Source organism: Carassius auratus, unplaced genomic scaffold (assembly GCF_003368295.1).
Source record: "Carassius auratus strain Wakin unplaced genomic scaffold, ASM336829v1 scaf_tig00025657, whole genome shotgun sequence".
NCBI classification, from domain to species: Eukaryota; Metazoa; Chordata; class Actinopteri; order Cypriniformes; family Cyprinidae; genus Carassius; species Carassius auratus.
Genome location: NW_020525443.1, coordinates 487322 through 509081, shown reverse-complemented (window position 1 = coordinate 509081; position 21760 = coordinate 487322). Strand labels below are relative to the sequence as shown.

The 21760-nt window shown below is 37.7% G+C and overlaps 1 protein-coding gene across 1 annotated transcript in view; it reads left to right on the top strand.

Annotated features, from left to right (window-relative positions):
• LOC113078394 (protein FAM19A2-like) overlaps positions 1 to 20348 on the top strand; it is a 68279-nt gene extending 47931 nt beyond the window's left edge. The window contains exons 3-5 of the mRNA XM_026250727.1: positions 12723 to 12872; positions 16757 to 16881; positions 19680 to 20348. Of these exons, the coding sequence (XP_026106512.1) occupies positions 12723 to 12872; positions 16757 to 16881; positions 19680 to 19691 (287 nt within the window). The 3' untranslated portion in view covers positions 19692 to 20348. The remainder of the gene's footprint in view (positions 1 to 12722; positions 12873 to 16756; positions 16882 to 19679) is intronic.
• The last annotated feature ends 1412 nt before the right edge of the window (positions 20349 to 21760 follow it).

Sequence of the window (21760 nt, the reverse complement as noted above, 5' to 3'; positions counted from 1 at the left end):
GTGACAAACACAAACAGCTTTTCCTTTTTCTCAGTCGGAGCTCAACAAGGCCACGCCCCCTGTTTGTGAATTAATGTGGGCGGTGGTTAGTCAAAAAACTGTTTTAGTGACGTCATTACTACAGGAACTAGAGGGCTGTAGTCCAAACGGGTCGTTTTTTTGTAGGCGAATTCTGTTAAATCAAATATCTCGCTTGGCATTGAACTTTGAGCTTTAGAATTTTACAGATATTATTTATACTCTAACAACAACAACAACATTACACACTAACTAAAGTTTAAAACATGGAATCACGAAGAAGGGGACCTTTAAAATGCAGTCCCCTTTAAAGATGACTCTGGGTTCCATTAGTGTTTGATTATTAAAAACATTGTTATTATTGTTTTGTGCTTTTATTAACAATTTTCTAACTATAATTCTAGCAAGGCCGTTGCTTTATAATGGAAGGGCCTGTGCCAACTGATAATTGTTAATACTGTCGTCTGTGATTGGTACAACGAGGCTTCCCTGAGTGTGTGTGTGTGTGTGTGTGTTTGTGTGTGTGTTGAGTGCACTAGAGTACAGTAAGTGATTTAAAATGGGCGTTTATGAGCGTCTTAAGCAGGCTGCTTTGAGCTTGATGGGTGTTTATGTATTCCATCAGAGCATGGTGTTTAATCTCTGAGCAGATGGCAGTGCGCTCACACTCTCCATAAACAAAAACAGCTTCCTATCCATCAGGCATCCTGATTACGGCAGAATCAAACATGTGTTCAGGCAGAATTCTGCATGAGAAAAGGTGCTGACACATTTTTCTTATTGGATAAAGAAAAACGTGCTGATAGGTTTGATTCCCGTGCTCGAGTTGTGGAGGTGTTATTTTGAGAGAGCTGTTGAAAGAGAACTTTTATATAACTATGCGAATCATTATCATACCCTACCCGTGAACCTGCTAATAGATTAATGTTTCTGATGTTAGGTCTTTTAGTGCAGAGTATCGGTACTGAAAAGTTGCTTCTATTTAAGAGAAAATGGAAAAACAGACTGACGATTCAAAGATCTTATCACTAATGCCAAGGCAATATTTCGAACTTTGGTGCAAGCCTAATCTTTTCAATCTAATATCATTATTTTCACATTTATTTCACTTAATTTAAATAATTTAAAACGTGAACATATGAACCATGCATGAACCATGATGTTTGAACCAATGAGGTTTGACTTTTAATGTTCATATTTTATATTTAATGTAGTCGGTGTATGCAAGTTTATAAGTGTTTTGATTTGAAAGTCTTCAATATAAAAATACAAATGTATGCACTTCTGTTCATACAAAGTGAGTATTTTCCTTCAGACATTATATGCGTAAATCACCTGTGCTTTCGTTTTGGGACTTGAAACTTTTGAACCCCATTGAAATTGACGTCATTTGGACAAAAACTGCTCAAACTTTCTCCAAAACATCATCTTTTGTGTCCTATTATTAATGACAGGATTGTCATTTTTGGGTGAACTATCCCTTGAAGTCAAATAATAGCAGCCTGTTGTTACTTTGTACATGCAAGTTTGTGAAGGGCTTTCTGAAGAGCTTTGTTTAACTGACAAGAGCAGTTTAAAATACGACAAAAGGAGAGAGTGGCGTCTCCTGGGACATGTGCCGTCACATTCTCACAAGGTGGTCTCATCAGGCTTCTGTATAAATGTGCTGACCCCTTCCACAGAACCTGAGGGAGATTGATCTCACCACAAATATGTATTTCAAGATGCAGACGGAGACAGCACTCTGGGACAGCATGCTGTCCTCTGACATTTGATGAGACTCTGGATGACAAGACGGAAATGAGGAAGAGATGAGTGCGGAAGGGAAGGAAGAAACACAGAAGCGCCGGATGACAGGAAAGGGGAAAGGTTCCGTTCCTCTCAAATTGAAGCCAATGAATAACATCTTCAGCTTCAACGGGATTGGACAGCCGTCAGAATTTCACCTTTTTTTCTCTTTACCCCTCCTTTTGTCTCTCTCAAGGGGTCTGAAGTGTATAGAAGAATATTTGTTTGAGAGTTGGCTGTTTGCACTGGGAGTTTCACTGAGGTGTGTAAATGTGGGTCGGTCTGAGAAGGAAGGAACACTGACCTCTGGATTATTGGAAGAGGCCTGACCACAGCAAACAGGTCGCGTGATACTTATGTCTGCCCATGTTCTCTTTTCGTTTATTCCCACTGGCCTCTGTCTGGCATTTCCAAATATTTCAGGAAGCCACAGCCTATCTGCATTCTTTAAACAAGACTTAAACAACAAAACATAAAAAAACACAAACCTGTACAGGGTTACATCTCATATAGTGTAAGAAACAATACGGCAGAATCAAAAGGGTATGTATCAGCATTTTGGTTAAGGCAATCAAAACAAACACAAAAATGTATTGATTAATTCAATGATCTGATCCAGATGAGATTGCATTATTGCAGATTTGAACTTATTTTTTAATTGCAGTAAAATCTGTTTAATGCACAGGTAGCTCCAGTTTAGTCAGTTTAATCACTATTTTATGTTAATGCGCTGCTTTAATTGACGCATACACATCACCTGCACACAGAGATTGGAGATTATGCTATGCACACACAAAATCATCCACAGAAACTTGTTGTCAACGCTGCTGAATCGCTACATTATATTTCTCAGCAAAAAGGAGCTAAAAGCATTGTTTTTGAAGTAACTAAACTTACAGCTTCATTGTTTGTAGAGAGAGATGCAGGTAATTACAAACCAACTTTTCATCTCTCTCTCTCTCTCTCTCTCTGTCTCTCAATCGATCAACAATAAATTGCAATAAATACTATATTCCATTCAAACAAATGTGATCTTACTGCACTACTTCATCTCTGAGTTTGACTGGAAGCAGGCTCGCTCTAACTAGCTGTAACTGAGGAAAATAAACTTAATTTTTACCTTTTCAGTCAAATATTGCACTGCCAACATGATTTGTTCCAAACTGGGATGCACATCTGAATTAAATGTAAATAACTGTAGGGCAAGGACTTGTTTCTATCCACTGATGTCATTGATGGTTGTTGATCCGATGAAGCCAGATTTGAACCCTAGTGAAAAATACATATACTAAAATGTATTTGAAATACATTTATTTCATGATAAGTATACAACAAATACATTTAAATATTGTTGTACTTAATAAAATTGCACTGAAATTGTACTAGTGGCATACCAAACTGTATACATTAAGTCTGCTAAATTGGAACAACCAATATTGTATTCAATTAACTTTGTGCATAAGTAGTGCTGAATTCCAATTAATGATACAGTATACTTAAGTATATCTGGTTGTGCTAAAGTGGAACTATTGCAAGTATACTTCAGGCACACTTTAAATATCTTGAATTTAAAGGCTAATATTATTCAAAAATCATACAATCTTGGTGTGGGATTGAAGCATCCCTAGCGTGTCTCACTTTCTCAATAAGTCTCATGTCTTCAGTGTGTCTTTGTTTGATGGATGGTGCTTTTTTGCCTCTATTTGGTGGTCTGTAATTAACATCAACGCTGCCGATACCCTGATAGTGATGGAGAGCAAGAGATAATCATACGAGGGGGAAAAACAGGCTAGGGCAAAGTGCTAGCTGGGCAGATTTTGTGCTCAGCCGTTATTTTACATGAACCTCTCTATTTCACAGTTATCAGAAAAGGATAATCTCCTGTCTACTGCTATGGGAGGCTTAAATAATCTAACACCCCACTCTCCCAAAGAGAGCGTATGCTGAAGGACAGCATGTTTTTAACAGATTAGCAGATTAGAGGGACGATAGAGCGGATCTCTCCACCTGCGACGCCGCTCGCAGACCCCTCGCTGCCAGCTGCACAGGAAGGAGACGAGACACAAACCAGATCAGAAGTGAGAATAAATATCCCCAACATGGCAGTGATCTGAAATGTGTAAGAGAAATATGCTTAAGCTGGGTTTATATTTGCTAGTCCTTTAATATTAGAACTTTAAATAAAACACAAATGCTACTAAAATACTAATCCGCTTTTTTGCCCTAATCCGACTTTAATATTATAACTCTTTCTGGGGGGAGAGAGAGTGTATGTGTGTGTGTGTGTGTGTGGGATTGGGAGAAACACAGAGGCAAAATAGACCTTTTCCTTTATTTTGAAACTGAATGATGCTAAGATGTATCTTTACAGGAAGTGATGTCATTAAAAGCACATTTTCGCCATCTGTCAGAGTTATATTTGCGACACGTTCTGGGAACAGTATATCTAAACGCTTACTTTTTGTGCGAGAGAGGTCATTATTTCTCCCAGCCATACAGATTTTCAAAAGTGACGCATAATCACACATGACAGAAATCTGCTTAGGGAAAACAGTAAACAACAACAGCTGTTCAGGCCGGTTCGATTGCCTGACAGATCCTTAGTTTAGCCTCATGGATTTGTTTTCTTTTACCACACACTGCTGTCATCGTACCGGTCTAATCTCTTAGCTCTGTTCCTAAACCTGTTGAGCTTCTTTGCTGTCTGCTCCCTACATAGGCAACTGCTTTCTAAGATATCAGCCTAACGGAATTAGATCCTCATTGACTTGTTTATTATATGTATTATATGGTGTTTAGCTGTCTATAGTGCTCCTTGCAGGAAGTGCACAAGAAAATGTATTCACACTTGACTCTTACTGTAGACTACCATGTTGCTAAGCGAGCAGTGTTGGTATATTGTTTGCTTTAATTTATTTTTCCCACAGATTTTTTGTTCTGATTTTGTGGGAAAACCAGGAGAAAGTCATCTTTTGGACAATCCTTTGTCAGCATCCTTAAAATACCGTCTAGATACGCAGCTCACTAAGTGTTGGAACAGAGCTATTATATCTGTGGAACTCATTAGGGACACTAGCATTCATAAGAACCATCCTCCTTTAATCGGGTTTATACATGCTCCAATAGACACTGCAACAAAAGAGCAAGGGGCTTGTACTTTAATAGAGAAACAATCTCTTAATGACTGAAGAGAAAGAGAAAGAGAGAGAGAGTGCATTGGTGCAGGTGTAATTCCATTATCATCTCAGTAGTGCAACTGCTCCAGGTGTCTGCAGTGCTCGAAAGCAGCAGGGCGTTTCCTCTCATCAGAGCTTTATAGTCATCTCGCTAATGAATATAATAACTGCACAAGTGCAGACCATGATTGGATGACAGCCTGAGATCAACACCTCCCACTGATTATAAGCCTTTTAAAGTGACTCATCCTTTCTTGGTTAATGGGCCGTCCAGAAGTGGCCGTCGTGATGGCCAAGATACTCAGTTACACATACACTTCCACAGAATTACATGAATATGATACACTTTGGTGTATTTTTAATGTATTGCTTGAAAAAGTTCCGATTGCATTCTAAATGTAGTTAATAAAAAATGTTTTATTCATAGTTATATGCAACTATTTTTATGATTTTTAGTATTGTTTATATAGTATTATAGTATTTTTACAGAAGTATAGTATTTATAAATGTCCCAGATTTTACTAAAGGGTTGCAAAAACTGTTGCTCACTGTCTAAAAAAAAAAAAAGATAATAAAAGAACAAGATCAAACCACTTATGTGGTCCATGTGGAGAGAGCTGTTGCTGTTACAGCAGAGCAGGATATTGTATGTGTAGTGGACGACACTAGAGAGCAGGTTAAAAGGGTTTTTCATGGGATGTCCATATTCCCAATCCATCTAGCCTCTGTTTTAACACACACCTCCACTAGTGCAGACTCCAATAAAGTACATACAGCTAGTATACCCCCCCCCCCCACCACCACCACCACCCAAAACACACACACACACACACACACACACAAACACACACACACACATGATGGGGCAAACCCAACAAAAACAATAACATTAAAAGGAGATCATCAGCATTGGCCTGATAATGGTTGTGGTATTTTTTTTTCTTTAGTCTGATATCTCTTAATATTTACAGATTTCTGACTTTGTGTATTGACTGAACGCTTGATTCTCTCTTGCTTATATGCTGTATTTGTGTGTGTAATGGTAAATGATCTGGTGAACTCTGGTGTGGGCTGGAGCTCAAATTGTCCTTTGAAATAGAGCCTGATTGAAATGGCCATAAAATGACACAGGCTTTAATAGCTATGTCATGAAACTCCCCCTCACAAAGCGGGAGGAAAAATCCACTTGTAAAAGTGAAATATGTCCCTAGGGATATTTATAGGGCTGGATTTCTAGAGGAGATCAGATTTCATCAGACTCACCTTTCAGTCCATCGCAACCAAAGCACATATTAAACGTGAAAATACATAATTATATTATATTATATTATATTATATTATATTATATTATATTATATTATATTATATTATATTATATTATATTATGGCAGAAATATTTAATGTTTGGATTATTTGTGTGTAACATAGACCGCTATTTCCTGACTTCGCACACTCCCTCAACACACTACAATAATACACACAAGACCACAAATACCACATGCTAGATCACATACTCCTTCAAACCTCTGCATAACGTGTTTAAATAATGTATAGGATTGCGTGTTTAAATGACGCAGAATATGCTAGTGCAATATGGGAGATATTTTTAGTTACATTCTGAATGACATATGTGTGTGCGATCGCTGTGCTTAACATGCATATTAATACAGCACAGATGTTAGCAGTAAGGACACTTACATAAGCTACCAGTCCACAATAGTCATGTATGAAATGGAACAGGTGGATACATTTACAGTAGTAAAAATGTATTACAAACTACTTCAAATGCACACAGACAATCACAGTGAGCAAAGAGTTTCTGCTTTATGGATAATCTGAAATTATGTTAAAATGTGTCTAGAGCAATATTGTTGTGATGAACTAACACATTTTGGTAGATGAGTTATTCCTTGCAAGACTATTGGAGGAGTGTGCTCAAGTGTACTATGGTGTTTATTTAACTATGGATACTTTTGGATCTCATTCATCCATCCATCCATCCATTCAAAACATACGTATTAAGCAAAAAAATAACTACGGACATATGATAGAATTAAGTAATGTTTAAGTTCACATCACATATTTCACTTCAAGCGTGTTCTTTAGTGACAATGTTGACTCCTTGGTAAGCAAGTACTGTACATTAACTTGACATTCACAATAAATATTTACAACTTTTATAATTTTCAGGTTTTGTTATTTATTTATTGTTCAGATATTTTTAGTTTAACGTAGCCTTCATATAAAAAATATAATAGTTGAAATTGTTAAGGTCTATTGAAAATCAACTCACGTAAGAGACACCCGCATAACCCTTGCAAATTCAGAGAATATGGATTAGATGTAAAATGAAGAAGGGCATACAACTGAAAAAAAAAAAAATGGCCAAAACATAACACAAGGCCTTTGTACCCTCACATTTCTAGCACTTGTTAAGACATTATTTCTCACTGCCTCAGTGCTGTAGTTTTCTATGTCTAAGTTTGTATTCCTAAGAAATCATTTCAATTTGAATGTGCTTTCAAACCTACAGATGGAGCGATAAAAAGCCATTACAGTTAGACAGGTTAATCGTACATGAGAAGGTGTTTGTGTTCATTGCATTGTTTTATAAAACCTGCCAGGAATCTGCTTACAGTGTATTGCAGTGTAGTGAACAAACAATTGAGTTCTACACACACAAGCATAGCGAATTCAGTGTTATATTAAAGCCATCCAAAAGAACGTTAACGAAATGAAAGCTTAAGATCTGCTAGTATAACACAGTAACTTCAACAATAGATTTGTGCTCTTCCCGCTACACTTCTCTGTTGGCAGAATATCTCTTTGATAGATATATATTGTTTTATTCCCTCTTCTTTTCTCCCTCTGTCTCTCTATCTGTACGATATGAGGTTTAATTTGATATAGAGAGTTATAGATATTGTCAATCTCCAGAAGATCTTCCTTCCTCCAGAGTTTAGATCCAGCATAGCAATATCACATATGATTTTCAAATATAAACCCTTTGATTCAGAGGTGTTTTACCTGGATTCGTGTACTAAACCAACACATTTTACGATGAATTTAACAAATTGAAAACTGTGTGTCCTTTTTTTTTTAAGTCAGTTATTTCATTTCTTGTGAACCCCGTAAAAGCATCTGTAAAACCATTAGCTCCTCTTCGTGCATGTGTATATGAATATGTTTATGCATTTGAGGGCTCTTCTTCTTAAAAAGCCCATTTTAAAGCTACGCCACAGGGGATGCGCCTTCAGAGACATAATGACTGCCGGTTTCCCTACAGACATTTGAGCTTTTTGAACGAGAAACTGTTTGATATATCAATGTGCGATCGGTGTGGGATAGATAAACTGACTCTTGAAGACTGTGTTTTGTGTTGGCATATTAAAAACTTCCCATCATCATCATTATAATGACCACTAGCAATTACAGTAATGTGTTGTGATATTCAGAATTTAAATAAGAAAGCCTTCAAAGTTCTAATTTTCAAATGTGAAATTAACTTAATAGACCTTAGTCAGGGTAGTACCATATTTAATTTTGGGCAGGAATGAAAACAAGGCTGTGAGGGATAGGATTAGTTTGTTTAATGAATTGTACTATTGTTCATCATTCGATTTAAACTTTTTATTTTAAACCAAATATCATCAACATATTAAAAGTTATATGAGTGGAGTAATGTGGTGGACACTGTGTGTGACGTATTAGCTTTGGGCAGGATATAAACCTGAAGATCTCAAAAGAAGAGCAGTGATGCATGAGAGCCCAAGACAGAGAGTTTCTTGAGACTAAGTGAGCTGTCTTGGTAAATCCGGCAAGCACCATGAAGATATCATTAACATACTGAGCAATTATCAGCATCTCCTGTGGCTAGTAAGGTGGAGAATACAAATCTTTTTCCTTCCATCCTGATGATTTCTGATGCGTCAAGCCCATCTCCCTGCCGTCTTGGGGTCCCACGATACAGGAAAGCCATCGCCCTCTCATTCTGATTACACAAAAATTTGCATTATGGCATTTAGAGCTGATTTGGGCGGCACTCCCTCTGAGCTATGCAATTTTTCCCTCACAAATTGAAGGTTTTCTGTCTGTAATGACTGGGTAATATAATTCACCCAACTTAGAGGATCCAACACTCACAATATTTACATCTTGACATTTCAGTCAGTGGACTTTAATAAGTTGGTATTAAAAGAAGCAGAGCAGAAACCACACAGAAGCTGAGAGAACATCTCAGTCTCACTGTAAAACAGATTCTGAACTAAAAGGGGGGGAAACAAATATTAAGAAAATAATATATATGATATATTATTGCATAAATATTTTAAATGTAGCATATTTATTAATGAAATATTCAATAAATATTTGTCTGTCAATAGATAGAAACCTGTAATATTGTGAGCTATTATTTAAATTTCTAATATTGGTTTTTCTGTTTGAATATACTTTAAAATATAATTTATTTCTGTGATCAAAGCAGCCATTACTCCAGTCTTCAGTGTCACATGATTTTATTTATTTATGTTGGAAATAGTTGTGCTGCTTTATGTTTTGTTGTTGTTTTGTTTGGAAACTGATACTTTTTTTCTGGATTGTTTTATGAATAATAGGTTAAAAAGAGCAGCATTTATTTAAAATGTAAATCTTTTCTAACAATATGAGTCTTTACTGTCAGTTATCCATTTAAGACATCCCTGCTGAATAAAAGTATGAATGATTATGAATGAAGGATCATGTGACACTGAAGACTGGAGTAATGATGCTGAAAATTCAGCTTTGATCACAGGAATAAATTATATATATGTATATATATTTATCGCAATAATATTTCATAAAATAACAGTTTTTTCTGTATTTTTGCCTTGATGAGGACTAGCAATTTTGTAAAAAAAAAAAAAAAAATAAATAAAAAAATCTTACTCATCCCACACTTTTAAACAGTAGTGTATATATACTGTACTGTATATACAGTAGTATGCTACAAATATTGTTGACTCTATGTCAAAATGCCTTAGTTCCTCTTTTGTTAGTTGCTATGGATAAAAGCATCTGCTGAATCCATAAAGGTACATTAAATGATAAGATAATATTATATCTTTTAATAATATGTTTAATATATTATATATTTCTATCTATAGACATACATATTGCATACATACATACTTAGGAAATAGCCAAATAGGAAATTGTGAAAAGCCAAATCGAAAGACAGAAATGGAAACCCAGGCCAAGAGAGAGGTGGTGGAAGGAGAAAGTGGCAGGTGAGAAAGCAAGAAATGAAGAGAAAGATGGAATAAAGAAACATAACTCCCCTAGGACAAACACACACTCCCAGACCCCCGACCCAAACTCCTCCCGGGTGCTGTATGACAGTGTGTGTGTGAAAACAACGCCTCCGTTCAAATCTTCAGGGGCCATATTGTGGAATCCCATCATGTTGAGAACACAGAAATGAAATGCCCTGTCACTGCAGTTAGTGAGATGCATGATGAGAAAGAATATGGTTGAAAGAACCGTTTCTCAGCTGAGAGGTCGATCTCTCGGGACGGTTGACATTTACACATTTCACACACACACACACACACACAGCACAGGCTGTTGACCAGCAGCGTCAACCCCCATTTTGACCCAGTCAGGATGGATTAATCTGATGTGAGGTAATGTGTGCGGAGAATGAATTGATTGGCTGTTTCTCCCTGCACTGCCCATCCACTGAAGGACAGGGCTATTCCAAAAGCAACATAAAGCATGCTCTGTTCTGAAGGATATTTCATTCTGGCACTCACAAGAATTTCCTCTTCCAACTAGCTAAAGGTCATTCCATTCGAACACCATTGTAACATTTGATCATGTTGGTTGTTTCATTTTAGTCGTGTACATCACAGCGGTTCCATTGCTTAGCCTGTTCCTCATGTTCTGTTACTGGTCAAGGTCTTATCACACAAGGTCTGATGCAATTAAATGGCACAAAAGTACAGAAAAAAATCTGTCCTGAAACTATTCACACCGAGTCTAATTCAGAATGTTAGTACAATGCAAAAATCTATTCATTTAATCAATATTTTTTCTCGATTTCAAGGAACAGAGTCCTATAATTTATGCAATATATCTGGATTTTTTTCTTGTTTTAAAAGTAAATTAATGTTTTTTCATATTTATTTACCTCTATTTAAGATGAAGAAGACAAAACCATTTCAATGGGGTAAGGGGAAAAAAACAGCATATTTATTATTATTTATAGAGGAAGTCCAGCAACAGAATTATGATGTCATGGTGTACATATCCAAAACCTTAAAAAAAACTGACCGGAACAAACAGCTGGCTTTAGTAAGGCTCAACTTGCTTTCATGACCAATAAATCTGGAACAAACAGGTGAGATTTGGAATAGAAGGCCCAGATTCAGAGGTTTTATTTTGGGCAATACTAAAAAAAGGACCCCAAAGCTGCTGTATCGATCTATGTGCAAGTCCACATAACATTGCCTGTACTAAAATTCCCTCCACAAACAGGGATCAGAAACTTTATACCACCTAACAGTTAAGAGCATCCCCTGTAAACACAGCGGCTGATGCTAAACCCGCTCCAGCCATTAAGGGGAATGTTCAAAAGCTCAGACTAAATTTCAGACGAAGCCTCTGGTGTTTCTTAGGGTGAAAGTCACTAAGCTGCACTGATCCACTATAAACTGTTTTGAATGCTTCAGACAAGGTGGGTGGATTGAGAAAGATCAAGAGTGATCTTTAAAAAAATGAATGCAGACGTTTGTTTCTCACTCATTAGTGGCATTTTCTCTTTTCTCTAATAGAACTCTGTGTTTTTCTGTCTTGCAGCTTCAGTTTGAATGTTTCAAAGGCATGTCTACAAATTTCAAACACTCGGAAAGAGGAAAAACACTTTTCATTGACGTGATATTGAGATAGTGAGATGGTGAAGATCTCTGCTAGAATTTCAATCATTTTGAAGGCCTAGCAAGTAGCCGCCAGGCACCCAGAGCGGTTCAGTTATTAATTTTTTGGTTATGTCTTCTTTTCATCTCTGTGACCCTCAGAGCTTTAATTAAAGTTCTCAAAAAATACTGCGCAAAGCTTGTATGTTTCCTGCATTAGAAAAACAGGCCTAGATTCTTTGGACAGATTAAAAAATTGCTATGAAAATAGCTAGAAATTATGGTTATTTGACTTTTAATTCATTTAAATTATTTATATTAAGAATAACACAATAAAAAACTGGCACATGCCCCCTGACCTGTGTGCAAAATGAATGTTGAAAAATAAGTAACATAAGTTGTATATAAAACAAAGATTATTGGAGTCATAGTCATAGAGTTTCAGTCTTTCTACTTCAACATGTCATGTTTAATTCAGTGTGTTTCTTGCCATTTCTGTGTAATGAATTGTGAAATTTACTAGCAATTTCTGAGTGAAAATGGTTTGTACATCGTTTTTTTTTTTTTTTTTGTGTGTATTTAAACCATACAACTATTTTTAAATTACAAAACATCATAAAACAATTTGCTAACACTGAAAAAACATGAAACACTAAAATATGTCCTTAAAAAAAACTAAATATATTGCATAAAAAGAATCTGTACCTATAGCAGGACAATATGTGCATGCAGTAACAGACTGTGGTTAAATGACTGACTGCAGGTGTGCCTGTGTAAATGAGATGCTGACTGCAATGTCATTCAGAGACAAATGTTCTTATGAAATGTGTGTGTGTCTTTTTTGTTGCAGTGCACGTGAAGGCTGGCACATGTGAGGTGATTGCAGCCCACCGCTGCTGTAACAGAAATAAGATTGAGGAGCGATCACAGACGGTTAAGTGTTCCTGCTTCCCAGGACAAGTCGCTGGAACAACAAGGGCTGCGCCCTCCTGTGTGGATGGTAAAATGGACTTTCAATAAATTTAAACTCCTATTTCCATGTATATAGTGTTTGGATGAACTGTAATCTTTCACAAATTTACCCCTATGTACACAAGATTAAAGGGTTCAATGAGAAAGTGTGCCCTGCAGTTTTTCATTCTTTTACTCCACCTCTCTCTTTTTCTCTCATTCTTTGTATTTTGGTCTCTTTGTCTCCCTCAGCTGTCTGGCTGTTTCATTTAATATTGTGTCAACACTGTCCACTTGACAGAGAAATCGATCGTTATCTTATTTTGCCTGACTGTAAGCTCAGGAAAAAATAGCTCAAGTGTCTCTACTCACAGCGTTCTGCGTGAGAGGAAATGTCAAATAAGCCATGTTTCACCCCATCTCATGCTTCATTCTTTCTCTCTGTATCAACTCAAATAGCTCCTCATCTGTTTCCCATTTTCTTGCTCCTGAGCTGCTCCATGATCCACTGTATTTAAAGGGGTCATATCATTTGTATTTGTATTTTTTCTTTCCCTGGAGTCCACTTATAATTTTAACTGAGATATTAAACACCCTTAATTTGTAGGTCTTAAATTTTAATGGAATTAATTACATTAATTATAACTAATTATTGATGGATGAAAGATGGTCGTCTTTGGTTGTATCACATCTTGCATTGTAATTAGCACATTTTTAAGATGTCACGTGCATAGCTGAAAGAGTTCAGCTTTCAAAAGATGCATTCTGTTAAATTCCATCCAGCTGTTTTTGAGCACAAGTACACATCATGTTTAAGTAGTTAATCTATTCTGTCTGCTCTCGATAAGCATGATTTGGTGAAGCGTATCACTTTTAGCATTGTACATGTCAGGGGGCATGATTAAATGCATGAATTTTTTATAATTAAGTGCACTAAATTAACAAGTTAAATCAACAGCCCTAGTAATTGTCACAATATGCTGTTATGGAAGCATGCAGGAGGCACTAAGAAACGTAAACAGTCTTAAATCCAAGGAACACAGGGGAAATCCACACAATGTGCACTGTAGCGAACACATGTACACAACAAGTAGATCCAACAGAGGAGAACTGCACAGACAATAAAATGCTAGGGATAATTAACAAATACAGGTGCACTGAATGACTAAACTAAACGAGGACAAGAACATCATCAGCTAATGGAACAAAAGAACAGAAACAGGGGCAAAACACAACAAAAGAGGTCCATGATCCTGACAAATCACCCCCCTCCCTGAAGACATGTCCTTGTGCTGTAGAACTATGGGGGATGGGGGGAGGGTGGCACAGTTGAGAATTTGAGAGGAGGCTCAGGAGGAGGAGGTACACCTGTGAGGGGGCCGGCAAACAGAGTCCAGGGAGATAATGATGGAGGGAGGACCAAGCTGCACAGCTAAGATGGTGGAGCCGACAGAGGAAGGATCCATGGAGGAGGAATGACTGCTGACTCCAGGGGGATGCAGAGAATTCGGGTTGGCAGGGTGGAGCCAAGGGCTCTGGTGACCAAGGTGGAGGCAGCAATGATGAAGGATGGCAGTCCCGCGGAGCTAGCACTGTATAGATGGTAGGCTGAGGACGAGCAGAGTGCTGCCAGATGACAGCGGTGAAGGAGGCAGGAGTGGGTGGGTGGGTGTTCATTCATGAGCCTCCAGGCTGCCCACTGTCGCCAGCTCTCGCACCTGGTCTGATGGGTTGGGCTCCACCTCCAGGATGATGCTCCTCTCAGTCACTTGGCATTGCGCTGGCTCATTGATCGTAGCAGTAATGGGCTCTCTGTCACCGGTAAGCTCGGGCTGATGTTCCGTACCACTGAGAGATGGTGGGCTTGGCACTGGGTCTGGAGAGGATATGGAGGCGGTGAAATCCGACCATCCTTGCGCGGGTCATCAAGGTAGTTGGTGGTGCTAGCTAACACCCGGATCAGTCTCGCGTGGTCCTCGAGAGATCTGTCCCCCTGCTCCAGCAGGAGGAGGAGGAGGAATTCCAGGTTGATGAAGGGATCCATACAAACAATGGAAATAAAAAAACATTGAGAAAAAAAACGGAGGGTAGACACACGGAGGAAGCGGTTTTCGGTTGGGTCTTCCATCGTAATACACTGTTATGAAAGCACAAAGGAGGCACAAGGAAATGAAACAGTCTTTAATGCAAGGAACACAGGGGGAACCCACACAGTGGGTGCTGGAGCAAACACATACACAACAAGTAGACCCTGACAGAGGAGAATTGCACAGACGAGATCTTAAATGCTAGGGATAATTAGGGGTGGGCGATATTTAAAATATATTGAGATATTTTTTTTAATTCGATATGGATTTTGACATATCGTATATATCGATATATTGTTTATATTTAATTCTGATTCCGCCACTTTGCTTGTTTGCCTTCTCTGTGCTGTGCTCGGCCCCACCTCCTTGATTTAGTTCCCCCTCCCCTCGTGTGTTGTGTCATTGAACATGACGTTGTCCGCGACCAACCCGGAGGCTACTACAGAACTAGTCTAAAAAAAGGACAACTGGCTCCATTATATGGAGATACTTCGGTTTTATTGCATCGGACAAACAGCAGGCAGATGTCTAGTATGGGGGGCCCTATGATTTCCGTGATGCTGAACATGTGGATGGAATCCGCAGAAGCGCGTTGTCGTTTATGAGACACACAGAAGTGTGTGTGACGCTCTGGTGATTTCAGTTTTTATCGTCTCACTAAATTAGGACATAAACACATGAGGAACATCTCCAGAACTGCACTGAGACTCACTTCATGAGCATTTGACCGTTTGATTTGAGTAAAACTAGCGTCATATATCACATCATAGACTGTAGTATCACATACACAGAACTTTAAAGATACCATAACCCATCAAAATAAAAGTCTGGTTTACATAATTTAAAGACAAGTATTTGCCAGGAATCTATTTCTATTGTTCATACCATACTACTACTACTATTAAAATTAAATAAACATAATTTTTTTAAGGAATAATCACACAACATTTCTTCCATGTATTATTTTTAATAGTAAATCCCCTTTGTTTACCAAAAAATAAAGTTTGCTTACTTTTCAATAGTTAAAAGATAAATTAAATGAATGTTTTATGCCTTCATTTGATAACCAGAAAAATGTAAATATCAGAGGGGAAAAAGGCTATTTTAAGAAAAAAAAAAAATGTTTTATGCATTTCAATAATTACACATGCTAAAACACAGAATTAGGTAACAATAAAACATATGATGAAAAAAAAAAAAAACTTTTCATAGGGCTCTAAACATGTAATATTTGGCATATTTGTTTTTGCAGGAGTTTTTGGGGAGTTATTTTTACTGTAAAGATATCGAGATATATATCGTATATCGAGATATAGCTAAATATATCGAGATATATTTTTTGCTCCATATCGCCCAGCCCTAGGGATAATTAACAAACACAGGTTCACTGAATGACTAATTAAACTAAATAGGAACAGGAACATGATGAACTAAGTTAACACAGTAACAGAAACGGGCAAAGCACGACAAAACAGGTCCATGATCCTGACAGTAATTTAGTTGTTCATGCCAATTTTCCACTCTTTATTAAACCCCTCAGAAATTAGCATGCTGTATTTGCTATGACCTCTAATGACCTCTTTTACCATTGGCTGGCATATTTCTTTGCCAAGCCTGCACTACATTGTGAAAATACTATCTGCACTGAAATATTCTGGGACCTATACGTTTCTAACAGTGAGTTTCTTTAAAAGGAAAAGCAGAGTAGTAGGTGTTACACCCATCTAGAAACAATGCAAAATTAGCTTGCTTCCATTCCATGATATGACCCCTACTCCTTTTAAGTTAGTGTGTTTGTGTACTGACCTGCGTGTACTTGTTCATGTTCCCTGTGATGTGTGTGTAGCGTCTATAGTAGCTCAGAAGTGGTGGTGTCAGATGCAGCCGTGTTTGGATGGTGAGGAGTGTAAAGTCCTGCCTGACCTCACAGGCTGGAGCTGCAGCACAGGAAACAAGGTGAAGACCACCAAGGTTAGTATACATTCCCACACATACACCTCAAAACACTCACCTTTTCACCTGTGGGATGCCGTAACTTTCAAAGCTGTCAGGGTCATTCAAACTCCAAGTGCAATACTCCAGCATAAGACAAATCACACAGAAATATCTAGTAAAACAGTCAATATTTATTAGACTGATTTTATCTATTTTTTGTTTTGTTCATAAATCACATTATCTGATTTTGTTCAACATCCATTTTTTTCCCCCATTGCACTTGCTAGTTGCTATATATATATATATATATATATATATATATATGATGCCTAAGAATGTGGCTAAAATGCGTCTCTCAGTATTTAAATTGTGGTCTAGCTAGGCAGCACACTAGATTTTGGAACAAAGCCTGTCTTTCTTTCTCTCAGTGACCTAATTCCTCTTGTTGTGAACACGCTCCGTACCATACCTTAGGAGTTCATGTGGAGAGAGTCTGAAGTTTGTTGGAACTGACATCAAACACAGTACAGCCTGATTTAGGAAAAAAAGATGTACAAAACAGAGAAACAGAGACAACCTCTTTTTATCTTGCCAATAAAGCTTCTTGAATTTTGACAAAGAGAGACAGAGACAGAGAGAGAGACAAGCACAGCAACAAACACACAAGCACTTATGATATGAGTGACAGATGTGAAGTGACTGACTGAGACTGTTCTCAAAGGAAAAAGTCAAAGGCGGAACAAAGCAGTAAATAAAATGAAATGAAGTGACCAGAAGACTTGAGGTCAACATTTATTCTGATCTCTAGTCACTGGAGAGCAGGGTACAAAATTAACTCTTGCCAAGTGGAAAATTCGAGGAAATGTGTGTGTGTGTGTGTGTGTGTGTGTGTATATGTATATATATATATATATATATATATATATATATATATATATATATATATATATGCATTAGGCTATTTTGTATTTTACTACAATAATGTATTCAAAATCAGTAAGACATTTATTAAACATATTACTGGCAATTTTTGTCAGTTCACCCAACATCAAGTGTGACAGAAAGTGAATTTTGGACTCTCCCGGAGAGGAAGTATCTAGGACTCAAATCAAATTATGCACACAACTGCATATATTATTATTACAATATTAACCAGTAGAATATGTATTTCCACAAACTGCGGTTCTAAATATTGAAATTTCCAATTAAAAGCTTTGAAAGATGTACATTTTCTAGACTTAGTAAGCTTCTACTCTGTTTTATTTGTAGAGAACAATACATGGAGATGTATCTGAAGAGTTTTCCTCCATTACTGTAAAAAAAAAGAGTCATGGTAATTTAAATTGTTTTTTAAAGAGTTCTATAAAAAATAAAAAAATAAACCCTAGAGTAGAGCAGAAGAAGAGGAGAAGATAGAGTCTGGTATGATCAATGACTGCTAAGCTATTCTGTGCCATCATATCTCTCATAACATAAAATGCACACATAACACTGATCCATATTTCATCATAGTGAATTCATGTGAACCTACATGTGCGTGATGAAGTGTTTTTAATGCATGTGATGGTTCTTTAGATGTAGTGTGTGTCTGTGTTAAAATGAGTTTTTGGACCATGCACACACACAGCCCTCTTGTCACATTTTTCTGTCTTACACATGCACACACATTCTATCTGTCTCTCTCTGTAGGGAGATCTTGTTCCCGCAATGTAGACAAAATCTGACCCAAAGCTTATTGTTAGTAGTGCCTGCTAACAAAAAAATCATAAAGACTTGTCTCTCTTTTGGCTCGAGCAACCACCTAATGTTCCAAGAAATAAACACCTCCATAGCAACACCCAAACCACCCAGTGATAACCAGCCAAAATACCCTACAGCCTCATGGTAGCACTCACAGTTTCTTAAAAGTTATATTAAAGCATGTATATTGTCTTTTTATATGAAAAACAAAAATGTTATTTACTTTATGAATAATTCTTACCTTTGAGAACATCCCCAGAGGTTTTATCAGGTCCTATAAAAGTACAGCTACATAAACCCACACAAACACATTAATTCTCATTACAGATGCAACTGTGCTCAGAATGAGACCTACAGCACTGAACCTGCAGCTCTTAAACTCAATCTGAAATGTTTTAAAGTGATCTCACGTCTCTAAGTTTGTATTCAGTATTGGACCACATGCTGATCAAAACTTTTAACCAAGATTAATGTGATCTTGCAAATGATACATCGCATTAAAAGAAACCGAAATCAAGAGAATGAAGCTGGAGATCTTATATATTCCAAGAAAGAAAGATTTGGTGTAAGAACATAAGAGAGTTGCTTTGATCAGGTATGGATGTTTATAATGATTGATCAGTATGGTAACTGTTCGTTCCATGCCAGCACACCTCTTGTAACATAAACCTTGCCAAAACTGAAAGAGACACCGGGAAGATGAAAGAAAGAGGAAGACTGAGAGGGTGGATCAAGTATCAGGCATTGTGCCATGCCACTCTCTTCAGCCGTCCCTCTGTGCCAACTTGGAAGGCATGGTGCCAAGTTCTAAATGAATGAGTTTGCTTGGGCGCCAACTGTTTCTCCCACAGCTCCAGCGGACCATGCCCATCAGCGGCCAGGACAAGAAGTCTGTGCAGATAAATGTCAAGCATTAATGAAATCTGTTCTAACAGAGATGGAGAACCAGGCAACTTCTTCCTCTGCACAAAATGGGGACATATAGTTCATATTGATTAATATTTTGGAGTTATTGGAATCAGATGTGCAGGTATGTCAAATGGGAAAATACCCCAAACTGTCAAACGTAACCTCTTCCTTGTTCTCTGTTTCAGGTGACCCGGTAGTTCTACGCTCCAAGGAACCACCAGACCCAACTTACTGGGGACAAAAGCGCTGAAAGTGAAGACTAACTAGAGACAGCATTGAGCTTCAGCTAACAGGATCGATTAGTATTAGTCATATGAAAATTACTTGCAATCGGAACATCTGAGGAACAGACTGAGCTCCAGAAATATATCCACCATAAACATTAGACCATCCTGAAGTTAATGTGTCCTCCTCAATGGACCCCCTGGCCTTCCGGACGCTCAATCTTCTGGGTGTGGATCCACAACCTGTGGAATGTGTTGGCCGGGGGGTCTCGATGTACGTACGCAGTTGTTGTTGTTTTTTTGTTTTGTTTTTTTACAAAGACGTTTGGATCATCTATACCAGTGCAACCCAATGGAGTTTAAGCTTATCAGCAACATGCTGTCCTTCCTCGTCCTGCAGTACTTCCGGCAAATCCATAACCATCCCTGCTTTTCCCCGATCAGAAGGTCTGATCATTTCTTGTGGAGCTCTTTAAACAGCGTTTAAACGTGTAAAATCGATCAGGACCTTTAACGGACTCATCTTCTGTATATTGTTTGTTTCGAAATTAAAGCTTTTCAAGCCCACAGTCTGAAATAACAGATTAGATGTACCAGTGTATTCTAGAAAATGTAAAAGTGTAAAAGATCAAAGTGTTATTCTCAAAACAAGCAGAATAAAGTTTAAAGGTTATCACTTTTATTATCAATGTTTTTATCCAGCCTGGTAACTGCTATCGAGTACATGTGTCAGTATTATATACAATAATTAAAAATGTTGAAAATTATTTTTCTCCGTACTCTGATTTCAGAGGCTGCAAGCTAGTGAAACCCCATGGCTTGTTGTGCCACAAATAATATGATTTATTCAGTTTTCCTCCACCAATAGTGATACGCAGAAAAAGAACATAATCAGCATTATAAATGTATCATGCTTTCTGACCTTTACGCCTTAAGACAAAACCGCAGTCACAACCTCATGTTTCAAAAGGATTCTAAAATAACTCTTTACAGTGTAAATATACGCTCTCTATGCACCACCTCTCTCTGTCCTTCCCTTTCTGACAACAAAATGGGATTTGCTTTTGTCTAATCAAATGCTCAGATCTGTTCAATGCACATGCTATTTAGCTTTGAGGAAATCTTGAGAATGTTTGTGCATGTCATTAAGAGATTAAAGAAATTAGCCCAAAATAAAATTCATTAATACAAACCACAACGGCAGCAGCAAAGAGACAGAGAGAGAGTAAGAGGTGCACAAAGAGAGAAATTTGAAAGTGAAATGATGCATAGGCCGTGTATGGAGATGCATGCTGATATCGTAATACATGATATCATGAAACGCACACCCAGAGGCGCACATACACATCCTGGAACTCACTGTAGCAGAAATACCCCCCGCACAACAACCAGACTGTGAGTTTTAAAATTCAACAGAACATTGCGGAATAATAATAGGCGCAGCTCTCTTCTAAAGCATCTGGGATTGTTGGGCTACCTTGAATCAGTGGGAATCTGGCAAAATACAAACAGGTGAACAAAGCTGCATACACACATTGTCAAGCACTGCCTGACTTTCTCTCATTCGCACACACCAGGAAATGACACGTCACCCTGAGATGTAGGTGTTGAGACTTGGTGCCGCTTATGCAAATACAACTTGCAGATTTAATGAAGTCTGACGGTAGAGGGAAAAGGCCAGGAGAGATACCATGCACACTGACAGCAACAGACGAAAATAAAATGTGAGCTAGATGAATAAATAAGAAAGAAAGAAAGATAGATGAGAAATAAAGAGGGAAAGAATCACTGTACGATTGTTGATGTGTGACTGTGCGTATACATGTAGGCACTGTATATTGTATGTGTATGAAAGTGCACATGTACATACATAACGCATTAATGCTAGGATTTGCATGTACTGTATATGAATGTGATGAGATGTGAAAGCTGTATGATAGGTTGCATAAAAAATTTTATTCTGTAGGTGAAGCAAATGCTTACCTGCAGCCATTTGCAAGATAGTTAGGGCTATACAATTAGTTGTAGTTCTTTAATCTGAA